We start from the raw sequence: 14,252 nt of genomic DNA on the forward strand, positions 1-14,252 counted from the left end.
TCTCTCTGCCAAATAACCAAATCCATGAAGGTCTACTATCAGCAATCTGATTCCTGGAATTAATTTCCGTATTGTTTAAGGTTATTTGATGTGTAGGCAACTAAAATATCTCTAGCTAACTTGAACAAGAAAAAAAATTAATATATAGATATAAGATTGTGCACAGAACTAAATAAAAAGAATGCTGACAAAACCAGGTTCAGAAAAAAAAAACACCAGGGCAATTCTGGAAGTTTAGGAAGCAAAAAACAACTGGCAGTCTCACCAAGGTGCCACACCAAAATGATCCAATTCCAAACTGTCTCCTTCTATTCTTAAGTTAAACTACTCAGATTCAAGACCTAGCTTGACCATAATGAGACTGAACACCATCCTCAACAGACCCACCAAGTCTGCCCAATATGAGAGAATGAATTTCTCAAAATAAATTCATGTGCTGTTAGCAGAAAACAAACAAAAATTAGGGGAGTAAGGGCCCTGGCCGGTTGGCTCAGTGGTAGAGCGTCGGCCTGGCATGCAGAAGGCCCGGGGTTCGATTCCCGGCCAGGGCACACAGGAGAAGCGCCCATCTGCTTCTCCACCCCTCCCCCTCTCCTTCCTCTCTGTCTCTCTCTTCCCCTCCCGCAGCCGAGGCTCCACTGGACGCAAAGATGGCTCCGGCACTGGGGAGTGGCTCTGGTCTTGACAGAGTGGGTGTGCCGGGTGGATCCCGGTCGGGTGCATGCGGGAGTCTGTCTGTCTCTCCCTGTTTCCGGCTTCAGAAAAATACAGGAAAAAAAAATTAGGGGAGTAAGGAATAAATTCTGAAGGAAGAATGTACCACAGGCAAGAAACTGAACTGGCAACTTTTCATTATAGTCCTTACAATTTAATAACATTTTGTAGGACAATTTTGGTTAACTTTAATAACAGCAGTTGGGGGCAGGGACCAGGATACTTTATACACTTCACTATTATCGCATCCCACACCATAACCAAGGGAATTATTTTGACATGGCATTTATAAATAAAGGTCTGCTCATTTACTGAGTGGGGCAAAAGTTGGTGTAGTTGTGAGTACACGAAACAGAGTTTATTCTTGTATTATTATTATTGTATTATTTTCCATATGAACTGTACACCTACTTTTGCCCCATACTGTATTTGCAAGAATGTCACATCTCCTAGTTTACTTCACTTCAACTGTCCATAATTTATCATAGTAATTTTTATTTATATAGCTATATTCTAATTAATACTATTCAACATCACATATAAAACTATAGCCATTTCCAAGAGCAATTTGTTCCCTAAATGTGAGTTTAAAGCATTAGAGGTATAACTAATTCGATTCTATATACTTTTCTGAACTACTTTGGACAGGGACAGGCAACCACTCTGATAAAACAGATATAATCACTTGTTGCTGGCACAGAAGGTAAAATTTCACTCAAGTATCTCACTGAAGAATCAATAATGAAAAGGTAGACACATTTAGCAAGCAGACTAAATATAATCAAAGCTACCTACTACTTTAATAGGAGTAGGGGGAAAAAGATAAGTTCCTAAAAGAAATTTCTCCCTGATGATTAAAGACTACAAATGTCTTTCCTTTGAATACTCAACAGCTTATCTTCTGACTTAAGGAAATACCCAACTGTATGTCCCACTGTCCAGCTGGGTTGGGAATGACAGTTCCAAGTTACCAAAAGATTAAGAAGAAAATGGCTCAACCTGGGCCATTCTTTGTCTAATTAATATTAAAATGAAATCACACAGGAAAGACCATTGGAAAAGGGGAAATTAGTACCTTTCTGGAACATAATTTGGCAATGAACAGTGAATTCTAGAGATTTATGGCAAAGGAATCCTACCTAAGGGCAAGAGGTATACTTTTCCTTTCACTCTACCCTTGTATAACAGCTACTCATCCTTCAGCTTTTAGTGTCACTTCTCTAAAGAGGCCTTCTCCGACCTCGCAATCTAACAAGAGATCCATTGGTATACTCTCTCATATCACACTGCACTTTCCTTTTATAACACTTAGTGTGTAACTATTTCTTTGACTTTTGCAAAATGTCTATGCCTCCCATTTTGCTTAAATAAGATACAAACCAATGGACTATTATATTTTGCTAAACTCCACATTTCCAATGCCTAGTACAGTATCTTGGCACATAGACGACACTCACCTGACAAGTGAAAAACATTTAAAGCAATGGTTTTCAACCACCAGCCCACAGACTTCTGTGCTGATAAGCAAAAAGTTAACCACCCTGATGTTATATGAAGACAACATTAGGACAGTTAACTCTTTTGCAGACCAACGGACTCAAAATATTGGGCAGGCCAGCGTTTGAAAACCACTGATTTAAAGAATAGCCAGAGGCAGATTAAGGTCAGTTGAGGCCCTGGGGCAGAAGAAAATATTGGGCTCCTTAAAAAAAAAGAGAGAGACAGGGAAAATAAAAATATGTTAACTATATTTTTAAATAAATAAAATATTACTATTAATGTTAAAATTGCACAAACAAAACCAAACTTGTCACTAGAAAAAAATATAAAGTTGGGGTTTTGCAGGGCCCTTCAGAAGTCAGCGCCTAGGGCACCCGCTATTAAATCCGCCTCTGAGAAGAGTGTGTATGTTACCAATCTATATGTCTATGTGTGATCAATCTATGGGTGGCAAACTTTCTGATGATATATACTCTAAACTTTATATTTTGGTACTGTCTGTGTTATTTGTATAATAAAGAAATATAAATAAAGCTACTAGTTGCTTTAAAAAAGAGAAAAACAAAGATATAAGCCTAGGGTGCCTAGCACTATCCTTTGCATATAATAGGTACTCTCAAACTGTTCTCTTCTCTTGCCTTTGCAATGAACACTTCCAGGGGAATACTTAAGAAAAAATATCTAGAATAAATTTAAATGTTTTAATTATATGAAATAACTGTTATTTGGGGATAAGTATATCTACTAATGCAACAATGAAAAAGTGCCAAAGAGCGAGAATCAGCCCAATGAATTAGGACCAGCAGATTTGATGGTTTCACTGCTTAACTGAAGAGGGAACACAGTTCCTAACTCATTCTGTGAGGCCAGCATAACCCTAATACCAAAAGCAGTATAAGAAAACTGAACACAAATAGTCTCATATGAACATTAATGCAAAAATCCTCAACAAAATGCTAATAAACAGAATTCAGCAGCAGATTAAAAGGATTATACACCATAATCAAGTGAAATTTATTCCTAGAATGCAAGGATAATTCAACATATGTAAGTCAATGTAATCCACATCAACAGAATGAACTGTTACAACATCTTAAATGATGCAGAGAAAGCATCTAATAAAATTCAACACCCGCCTGACCAGGTGGTGGCGCAGTGGATAGAGTGTTGGACTGGGATGCGGAAGGACCCAGGATCGAGACCCTGAGGTCGCCAGCTTGAGTGCAGGCTCATCTAGCTCACCAGCTTGGACCCAAGGTCGCTGGCTCCAGCAAGGGGTTCCTCGGTCTGCTGAAGGCCCACAGTCAAGGCACATATGAGAAAGCAATCAATGAACAACTAAGGTGTCGCAACGAAAAAAACTGATGATTGATGCTTCTCATCTCTCTCCGTTCCTGTCTGTCTGTCCCTATCTGTCCCTCTCTCTGACTCTCTCTCTGTCTCTGTAAAAAAAAAAAAAAAAATCAATACCCTTTAGTAATAACAACTCTTAACAAACTAGGAAAACTACCTTCACATAATAAAAGCCATATATAAAAATCCCATAGCAAAGATCATACTCTATGGTGAAAAGACGGGAAGTTTTTTCTCTACATCAGGAACAAGTCAAGGATGCCCACTTTCACCACTTCTATTTAACATACTATTGGAGGTCTTGCCGGAGCAATTAGGTAAGAAAGAGAAATGAAAGGCACCCAAGCTGGAAAGGAAGAAAGAACTAATCTTATCTCTTTTTGCAGATAATATGCTCATATATGAAGAAGACACTAGATTCCACAAAAAAAACTCAAAACTAAAAAATTCAGCTAGGTAGCAGATAAAAAGTAAACACACAGCCCTGGCCGGTTGGCTCAGTGGTAGAGCGTTGGCCTGGCTTGCAGGGGTCCCGGGTTCAATTCCCGGCCAGGGCACACAGGAGAAGCGCCCACCTGCTTCTCCACCCCTCCCCCTCTCCTTCCTCTCTGTCACTCTCTTCCCCTCCCGCAGCCGAGGCTCCATTGGAGCAAAGATAACCCCAGCGCTGGGATAGCTCCTTGGCCTCTGCCCAGGCGCTAGAGTGGCTCTGGTCGCAACAGAGCGATGCCCCGGAGGGGCAGAGCGTCGCCCCCTGGTGGGCGTGCCGGGTGGGCGCATGCGGAGTCTGTCTGACTGTCTCTCCCCGTTTCCAGCTTCGGAAAAATACAAAAAAAAAAAAAAAAAAGTAAACACACAAAAACAATTTGATTCCGTACACAAACAATAAACAACCTAAAAATGAATTTACAAAAACAATTCTATTTTCAATAGCAACAAAAAGAATAAATACTTAGGAATTACCTAGTCAAGGATATGAAAGATTTATACAATGAAAACTACAAAATATTGCTGAATGAAATTAAAAATAAATAATGTTCATGTTCATGAATTGGATCCAAATTGATCTACAAGTTCAATGCAATCCCTAGCAAATTCACAATGAGTTTTTGTAGAAATAGAAAAAATATCCTAGGATGTATGTGCTGATATATATGTTGGTTGTAGGCACATGTTAAAAAGAAAAACTGGATTGAAAATAAATAGTGCCCTCAAGTGAAACTACTCAGAAACATTTCTAAAATAGTTTCTACCCTGACCATGATGGCCCAGTGGGTATAGCACTGACCTGGGACGCTAAGGTCCCGGGTTCAAAACCCCGAAGTCACTAGCTTGAATGCACACTCATCAGGCTTGAGCGTGGGCTCATCCTGCAAGAGGTCACCAGCTTGAGCATGGGATCATATGATCCTATGGTTGCTGGCTTGAAGCCCAAGGTTGCTGGCTCAGCGGGTGCCTGCCAGTCAAGGCATGTATGAGAAGCAATCAATGAACTAAAGTGCCACAACTACAAGTAGATGCTTCTTATCTCTCTCCCTTCCTGTCTGTCTTGTCTCTGTCTCTCTCTAAAAAAAAAAAAAATAAATAAAAAAAATAAATAAAAAATAAATCTAAAGGTACTGAGAATGAAGTCAATGTTAAGAGGGCAGAAAACAAAGAGTGACTATTTCCTAAGAGATTTTACTTATTTAAATATATGGAATCACATTATTAATCAGACAAGAATCTGGATCTATTAACTAACCTCTGAATGAAATTAACCCACAATAGCAGATTTGTATTTTGCATATTATTAATTCTTACAATAATCATCTCTCTCCATTTCACTGAGGAGGAAATTAAAATACACAGCCTCATTATCATTCCAGTAACAAAACAAGAAAATGATCTTAAATGTACTTAAGTCTTATATCCTTACCCAATACTACAACAAAATCATAAAGTATTTTTGAAAGCTAATAAAAATACCCTTTATATGCTACCATATAATATATTCCCTAACAGAAATGACCAACTGAACTATATACCAAGTCATAACTTTCCAAGTCAAAGAGGTTAAAATTCCTGAAAGTCTTAAAGAATTTCTACACATTTACAAGATATCTTCCCCTGTAATCCTAAAACAAATATGAAATATTAGAAATACTAGACATAGTTTGAGTCAAATCACTAGGACCCTTGTACATTAAAAGAACTGTATTAGTATTTTATACCCATATGTATCAAGTAATTTGTAAAAAACAAAACAATCACACATGGCTTTTGATTCATATACTAAAAGTCCCCTCCAATGGATTACACGGTATTTTAAAACTAAAAGGTGCCCTGGCCGGTTGGCTCAGCGGTAGAGCGTCGGCCTGGCGTGCGGGGGACCTGGTTTGATTCCCAGCCAGGGCACATAGGAGAAGCGCCCATTTGCTTCTCCACCCCCACCCCCTCCTTCCTCTCTGTCTCTCTCTTCCCCTCCCGCAGCCAAGGCTCCATTGGAGCAAAGATGGCCCGGGCGCTGGGGATGGCTCCTTGGCCTCTGCCCCAGGCACTAGAGTGGCTCTGGTCGCGGCAGAGTGACGCCCCGGAGGGGCAGAGCATCGCCCCCTGGTGGGCAGAGCATCGCCCCTGGTGGGCGTGCCGGGTGGATCCCGGTCGGGCGCATGTGGGAGTCTGTCTGACTGTCTCTCCCTGTTTCCAGCTTTAGAAAAATACAAAAAAACAAACAAACAAACAAAAAACTAAAAGATAGTAATAACAGCCTGACCAGATGGTGGCGCAGTAGATAGAACATTGACCTGGGATGCTGAGGACTAAGGTTCAAAACCCCAAGGTCACCGGTTTGAGCACTAGATTGCCAGTTTGAGCATGGGGTCATAGACATTATGCCATGGTTGCTGGCTTGAGTCCAAGGTTGCCAGCTTGAAGCTCAAGGTTGCTGGCTTGAGCAAGGGGTCACTGGTTCAGTTGGAGCCCACTGGTCAATGAATGTATGAGAAAGTAATCAATGAACTAAAGTGCCGCAACCATTGAGTTGATGCTTCTTATATTTCTCTCTTCCTATGTGACTCACTATCTCTGTCTCTCTAAAAATAAATAAATGATAGTAATAATAGAACAAAACAAGTTATCTTTAATTTCCCTCCCACCTATTTCTTAAATAATACGTAAGTGTAATAAATACCAGTTTTTCCATCTCTTCCAGAAAATATACATTTTAAGATCCAATAATACTTAATGTGCTAAGCTATTAACAATGTCTTTGTCCTAATTATTCCTGAATCATGCAGAGTCACCATATTCTAAGTAAAAATACAAAAAAATCACTTAATACAGACTTACCCAGGTTTCCTTGCTCTATTGTCAGCACTACTTCATCCATCACCACAGCCCTGAAGTCCACTTCCTCCTCACAACACTTGGCCTTTAATGCTCGTAAGATCTCTTTTTGGGGATAGTCTTCCCTGATTCGACGATCTGTCAAAAACCACAACTTGGCAGCTGCAGAGCTACACATCTTGATCTCCTTATTCCTCTTTTTCCTGGATTATTTCCTTCTGAGTATAAACTCTTTCTAGATGGAAGAGAAAATACACATACAAATCAAGAAATCTACTTAATTTCTGGCTTTCACACAAGTAAATGCTGTGATTACGTATTAACTGAAGAAATGGGATAACAGGGTAATATTATGACTTTTCCCCTTTCATTCAAATAAAAAAATTTTATGCCACTAGAAATAGGAAACTGACAACCTCCCCTAAGATAAAATTTCCCATTTTCCACCGAGGAAACCAGCCCTGCGGTTTTATAATTACAGCAGGTCACTTATTAGAAATTTTCAGTGCCATTCCCTATGTTATATACTGTCTCTAGGATATACTTGAATCTGATCACTACTGTCATCATGTATTTTCAGGTAGGTGTAGTTGTTATTTTTCTTTCCTTATGTTGTTATGTACATATTTTATTATACATTTATTTATAGGCATGTAAAAAATGAGACAGCAACATTATTGGATGAGCATCAACACTGAAGTCATTTACACAGCACCCTTAATCAAATAATTTGAGAATGAGAAAAAAATATTTTAAAGCCAAAATAAATGCCAAAGTCCATTCACTAAAGGTTGTTTATCTCAATCAGGACAGCATGCTATTACTGTGTTTTTATTCTTTAAATACACTTTTTAAAAATAAACAGCTTGTCAACTAGAATGTAAGAAAAGACTTTCTTTTACAAATAAAATTTTGCTTCTCAGAGTTAATATCATGAACAAGACAACAGTTAAAAATTGGTTTCCTGAGAAACAAAAAGTTCTAAGTTTCACTAACAAACATAACTGGTTGATTTCAATAAAAAAAAACTTTTTAAAAATAAAGTTCTAGTAAGAACTAAAGGAAGCAATTGGCCATACAGACAGATGGCTTCCAGCATCCCAGAAGCTGGAACTGGTCCCTTAAGCACCATTTATGAGCTCTCCAGAGTCCCAGTCAGAAGAGCCTGCTCCACAGATGCACATGTGGTTAAGATCAGAACATCATAGGACATCTCTCTCTCTCTCTCTCTCTCTCTCTCTCTCTCTCTCTCTCTCTCTCTCTCTCTCTCTCTCTCTCTCACACACACACACACACACACACACACACACCAACCTTGGGCTGTCATGCCTGCCCCAAGACCCATGGCCTCAAAGACATCAGTCACTGGAAAGCAGGAAAGGAATAAAATATGAGAGATACGCAAGAGAAAGGGGCTTGTAGCTGTGGAAAAGGGAGGGAGGAACTCTCAGCTGTGGTGATGCATCAGGCCAAGACCCAAGTAACCAGCAAAGGAGATGCCTCATACCCAGAGCCTCTCAGGCCACTAGAAGGGTCTCACTCAGAAGGAAAAGCTCCACAGAAGTCACACCAGAGTACCTAATATAGAGATCCTCATTTCCCTTGAAAGGCAAATTATAAAAATGCCCTTAAGATGTTTTTATTGGGTAATTTTTGAAACATCCTGTCCTTGACCCCCAAAACTACAATGCTATATCTCTGTGCCTCCACTGGCATTTAGTTCTTGAACATCATCTGTTCACCAATATGACTGAATTTTATTGTATAAAACTGCAGAGCACTTGTGAGCCCAAGAGAAATCAGGATGGGATGTTAAAGCCATGGGCAACTGGAAAGCAGGAACATTCTGCCGATACTGGTAAGTCAGCTCTCAGAAATGGCACAAAATGCAATGGTAATACAATGTGGTGATTCTGCATTCAGACAATAAACTCTCCATGGCTGCAATCTTATACAGTCATGCAGCAACTCCTGACAGATGATGTACATGAGCATCCCATCTCGCCTGGCTGCACAGCCACATAAAGCTTGGGTGTTTTTCTACTGGTATGCAACAAACTGTAGGTTTGGATTAGGCTCCCATTTCCCTTCACTTTTTTCTTAATGGGCTCAAATTCTCTTGATCCTGGGATTCTAACAGAAAATGATATTCCCTCGCTGTCTAGGAGAGTTGAAGCAAAACTAAAGATATCTATTTATTTATTTTTTTTTTAATTTTATTTTTTTCATTTTTCCGAAGCTGGAAACAGGGAGGCAGTCAGACAGACTCCCGCATGCGCCCGACCGGGATCCACCTGGCATGCTCACCAGGGGGCGATGCCCTGCCCCTCTGGGGTGTCGCTTTGTTGCGTCCAGAGCCATTCTAGCAACTGAGGCAGAGGCCACAGAGCCATCCCCAGTGCCCGGGCCATCTCTGCTCCAATGGAGCCTTGGCTGCTGGAGGGGAAGAGAGAGACAGAGAGGAAGGAGAGGGGGAGGGGTAGAGAAGCAAATGGGCACTTCTCCTGTGTGCCCTGACCGGGAATCAAACCCGGGACTCCTGCACGCCAGGCCGACGCTCTACCGCTGAGCCCACCGGCCAGGGCCAAAACTAAAGATATCATCTGCCACAACTGTACCACATCCTTTCAGAAAGGACGCCTGAACTCTGTGGTTTTATTTACTTATTTATTTGTTTGTCTGTTTTTAGTTTAGTGAGAGGAGGGGAGGCAGAGAGACACACTTCCACATATGCCCCTGGAGGTTATCTTTGGTCATGTGGAATAATTTTATCAGCTTCAAAAGTTTCCTGTGTTATGCTTTGCTTTTCATGTCAAGATATGTAGAGGTATACCATGTTGTGTTCCAACTCATCATTCCTGTACACCAAGTAGTTGACATCCCAGTTTATGAAGGTCAGATCTACTTAACAACTTTTAGCTTAATAAGTACAGTTCCACTGGTGCTGGTATCAACTGACATCTGTCCAGACTTGTTATACACTATAATTTTAGTGATTTCCAGAGGCCACTTTATTGCCGGGGAATGAAAGGGCACAATACCTCCTCTGCCCAATGGCCCCCTCTTGTTTCCACAGGATGAACAGCTGGCCATCCTTGGGCCCAGGGCTACTGCTCGCCTTTTTAAGGCTGCTCCACTGGGGTTCACATCTAACCATACCCAAGAAATGATCAGGTGAAGACTTTCCAACCCCAAAGGCAGAGGCACATCACCCCCATAACCATCTTCACCCCCAACCCCTGTGCTATGGCCAATGCCTTCCTGTGGGCCAGGAAGGGACGAGAGAATTGGCACCTCCTCCAATGGTCTCTTCCTCTTCCTATTATTTTAAAGCATCTACTTTTCTATTTTTCCCATCCATTAACGTCAAAAAAAAGAATTAAAAAGTTTGTAAGATGTCAAAATCATAAAAGTAGATTTACACAGTCCTGGAGCCAAAAAATGATATACCTGTCTGACCAGGCAGTGGGACAGTGGATAGAGCGTCGGACTGGGATGCGGAGGACCTAGGTTCAAGACCCTGAGGTTGCCAGCTTGAGCGCAGGCTCATCTGGTTTGAGCAAGGCTCACCAGCTTGGACCCAAGGTCGCTGGCTTGAGCAAGGGGTTATTTGGTCTGCTGAAGGCCCATGGTCAAGGCACATATGAGAAAGCAAACAATGAACAACTAAGGTGTCTCAACGAAAAACTAATGATTGATGCTTCTCATCTCTCTCCATTCCTGTCTGTCTGTCCCTATCTATCCCTCTCTCTCTGTCTCTGTAAAAAAAAAAAAAAAAAATATTCCTGAGTCTTTAAAAAAAAAAGTCCAAATTATATTCACTACTTTAAAGTACAGAAAGTAGCCTATACAGTAAAATGGGTTTTATTTTTTCCTCTGACATCTGAAGAAATGTTTGGTTATCCAATAAGAAGAGTACCCTCGAACAATACATGATAAATACAGCCTTTGCACATGTTCACATATACACATATCTTTCTTAGAATATAAACCAGATCAACTAATTTCCATCCTCTATTTTTATTTTGATTTTTTTGTATTTTTCTGAAGTTATAAACAGGGAGGCAGTCAGACAGACTCCCGCATGCGCCTGACTGGGATTCACCAGGCATGCCCACCAGGGGGCAATGCTCTGCCCATCCGGGGCGTTGCTCTGTTGTGACCAGAGCCATTCTAGTACCTGAGGCAGAGGCCACAGAGCCATCCTCAGCGCCCGGGCCAACTTTGCTCCAATGGAGCCTTGGCTGCGTGAGGGGAAGAGAGAGACAGAGAGGAAGGAGAGGGGGAGGGGTGGAGAAGCAGATGGGCGCTTCTCCTGTGTGCCCTGGCTGGGAATCGAACCCGGGACTCCTGCACGCCAGGCCGATGCTCTACCACTGAGCCAACCGGCCAGGGCCTCCATCCTCTATTTATTGATTTGCCCCAGTATCAAGAAAAACAATGTACATAGAAATATCAGATCTCAAATAAATGCTGATAAACTGTTAAAATAGTTTTGAAATCAAAAGAGAATTTACTTTTATATTAGTTTTCTCATGCAAACTTTTGGATAGACACACCATTTTTAAAAAGTCACTATCATCTTCAAATAGTCTACACAAAGCTAATTAAATGGGAATCATAAAGGGATTCATTCATTTTTCTTGTGAGGCCCCTACCCAATGGTAGTCATTCTGGTAGGGAAAAAAAGCAAAATTACAATTTACCATTTGAAGACATTAGGGTACCTCTTACTATTATTAGGAAAATTCTTTATTCTAGATTAGAAAGCATATGAATCCAGAATCAGAAGACTGGAAAAGAATAAAGTCAGAGAAGAAAAAAATAAATACTAATACACAAACTAAAATTTACTCCATTTGGCTATTACTACAGATGTGCTTTCAATGACATCACTCTATCGTGAATGTGAAATTGAGTCAGGTTTGCAGAGAAAAATACGTGTATCTTGAATTGTAGGCACTTTTTCACAGTCTCCTTTTCTGTGACTAGTTTTTCCTGACAGCTCTTCTTCTGTATATAACTCTCAGCGCTTCATTCTTAAATCTTTCTCTCCTTTCTCTAGAAATGTCATCCTCAGCCAGGTTTCAACTATTAGCATTAAAATCTGAATACATCATTGATCTCTTACTTACTAAATCTCTCTCTCCAACCAGGCAATAGTGCCCAACTGTCTGGTCAAAGAGTAGACTACATGTTGCCATCCAAGTACTTTGTAACTGATCTACAGTCAGTTGACTTTGAGTAAAGGACATTACCCTCTGTAATGTGAGTAGACCTAATCCAATCAGTTTAAGAACTAAAAAGCAAAAGAGTGTCCCAGAGACATTCTGAATCAAGACTGTAACATCAAAATCCGGCCTGAGTTTCCAGCCGACTGGCCAGCTCTACACATTGTGATTTGCCAGCCCCACAATCACACAAGCCAATTCCTTAATATTAATCTCTCTCTCTCTTTTTCTGTCATAAAACTTAAAACAGTACTTAAATTTATTGATGGGGGGGTTAATTTGTTGTTCCACTCATCCAAGCACTCATTCAGTGGTTGATTCTTATACGTGACCTGACCAGGGATTGAACCCATAAATCTTGGTGTATCAGGACAATGCTTAACTGGGATACCCAGCCGGTCCTAAAAGTACACTGCTCACAAAAATCAGGGGATCAGGGAACGTGTAGATACTCCAGTCCTTCCAGTCTTTTGTACAGTGCATTTTCACCAATGAAATGAAAGTTGGTTTTGCATCTCATTTGCATAATCAAACAACTTTCTTTGACTTGTTGCTTGTTTTTCTGATGTTCTTGTTTAATTTTAAAAAATCAAATGCTTCTTTTTATTGCTGCATATTCATTTTGAAATATCCTCTAATTTTTGTGTGCAGTATCTATATTTTAATGCCAAATTTATGATGCCTCAGGTTTTAACCAGGATCTTTTTATCAATCAAGGCTTTTTCTCTCAGTGACTTCTAATGTCTCCAATTCTTTACAAACCATTCCCTGACCTGAAAAACAAAACACAATTTGGGAGATTTATATATATAATTTACACTCTTTCTTTTCCTTTACTATAGCCAACAGTTCGTCAGAAATAAATCTGAAATAATCTTAGAAATGAGAAAGAATGGGAATAAGTAATAAAGACAAAAGCATTAAGAAGAAAGATGGGGAAAAGGGAACCACTCCGTGTGGGGAAGGGGATGATTTTTATAGATACTAAAGGTACAGAAAAGAAATAAATGGCCTCCCTGGGTGGTGGTGCAGTGCATAGAGCATCAGCCTGGGATGCTGAGGACCCAGGTTTGAAACTCCAAGGCTAAAGTCCCAGGTTTGAAACCCCAAGGTCGCCTGCTTCATCCAGCTTGAGCAAGGGGCCACTGGCTTGAGCATGGGATCACATACATGATCCCATGACCACTGGCTTGAGCAAGGGGTCACTCACTCAGCTAGAGCCCCTCTCCCACCTGTCAAGGCACATATGAGAAAGCAATCAATGAACAACTAAGGCGCTGCAACAAAGGAGTTGATGCTTCTCATCTCTGTCTCTCTGTCTCTCTCCCCTCCCCACCTTACTAATAAATAAATAAATAAATAAATAAATAAGACAGAAAAAAAAAGCTCAGAAGTCTCAGCAACACCCAACCAATAGTGTTAGTCCAGTTATCCCTATTACCCACAAAAAATGTTCATCAATAAATGATCACAAAAGAATGTCCCTTTGAAACTTAGGTATTTCCTATGTAATCATATCCTTTAGCTAAGATGCCACTTATTATAATATCACTGTTCAGGTGTTCTGAGTTCATAAAATGTTACTTTCTTTACTACATTAACTTGAAGGTAGACTAGAATGCTGTGAAAGTAGGAGCAGGAGGCTAGATATTAAACAAAATGGACTGTATCAGTGACAGAAAAGAAACGTATGACAGTCCCCATGCTATCCTCCTTATACTCGTAAGAGCATTATCTGAAAAACGGAGCAAACATCTAATTTCCCAAAAGTTACATGACATATTCACTTCTATTTTCTTTCTTTCTTATAGCTCTATCACCCAGGATACCCTTTTTAAAAAGCTGTATACATTATTACAGATAAAAAATGAGATAATAATCATTTTCCTAACCAAACTCAATATGGCCCCTTATCAAAAAAATTAAGAAAAATAATGGTAAAACTTGAATGTTTACACAGAAATAGGAAAAGTAATGAAGGTAAAGAGAGGCAACACTGGATTATATATATAGACAAGTGCCTATAAATTCCCTTTCTTCATACAAAAAACTACGTGCAGGCAAAGGCAAAACAATGCATAAAGGTAAGGTTAGATACATTCTCCATTAATGGTTCACAAAATACTT

At 40.1% G+C, this 14,252-nt stretch overlaps 1 protein-coding gene across 6 annotated transcripts in view; it reads right to left on the minus strand.

Annotated features, from left to right (window-relative positions):
- The window catches only part of RIMKLB (ribosomal modification protein rimK like family member B), an 83,050-nt gene that overhangs the window by 30,014 nt on the left and 38,784 nt on the right, over window positions 1-14,252 (minus strand). For all 6 annotated transcript variants that reach the window (XM_066263856.1, XM_066263864.1, XM_066263846.1 and 3 more), the window contains one exon: window positions 6,898-7,129. In XM_066263856.1, the coding sequence (XP_066119953.1) occupies window positions 6,898-7,072 (175 nt within the window). In that variant the 5' untranslated portion in view covers window positions 7,073-7,129. The remainder of the gene's footprint in view (window positions 1-6,897; window positions 7,130-14,252) is intronic.

This window comes from Saccopteryx bilineata, chromosome 1, assembly GCF_036850765.1.
Source record: "Saccopteryx bilineata isolate mSacBil1 chromosome 1, mSacBil1_pri_phased_curated, whole genome shotgun sequence".
Classification (NCBI taxonomy): Eukaryota; Metazoa; Chordata; class Mammalia; order Chiroptera; family Emballonuridae; genus Saccopteryx; species Saccopteryx bilineata.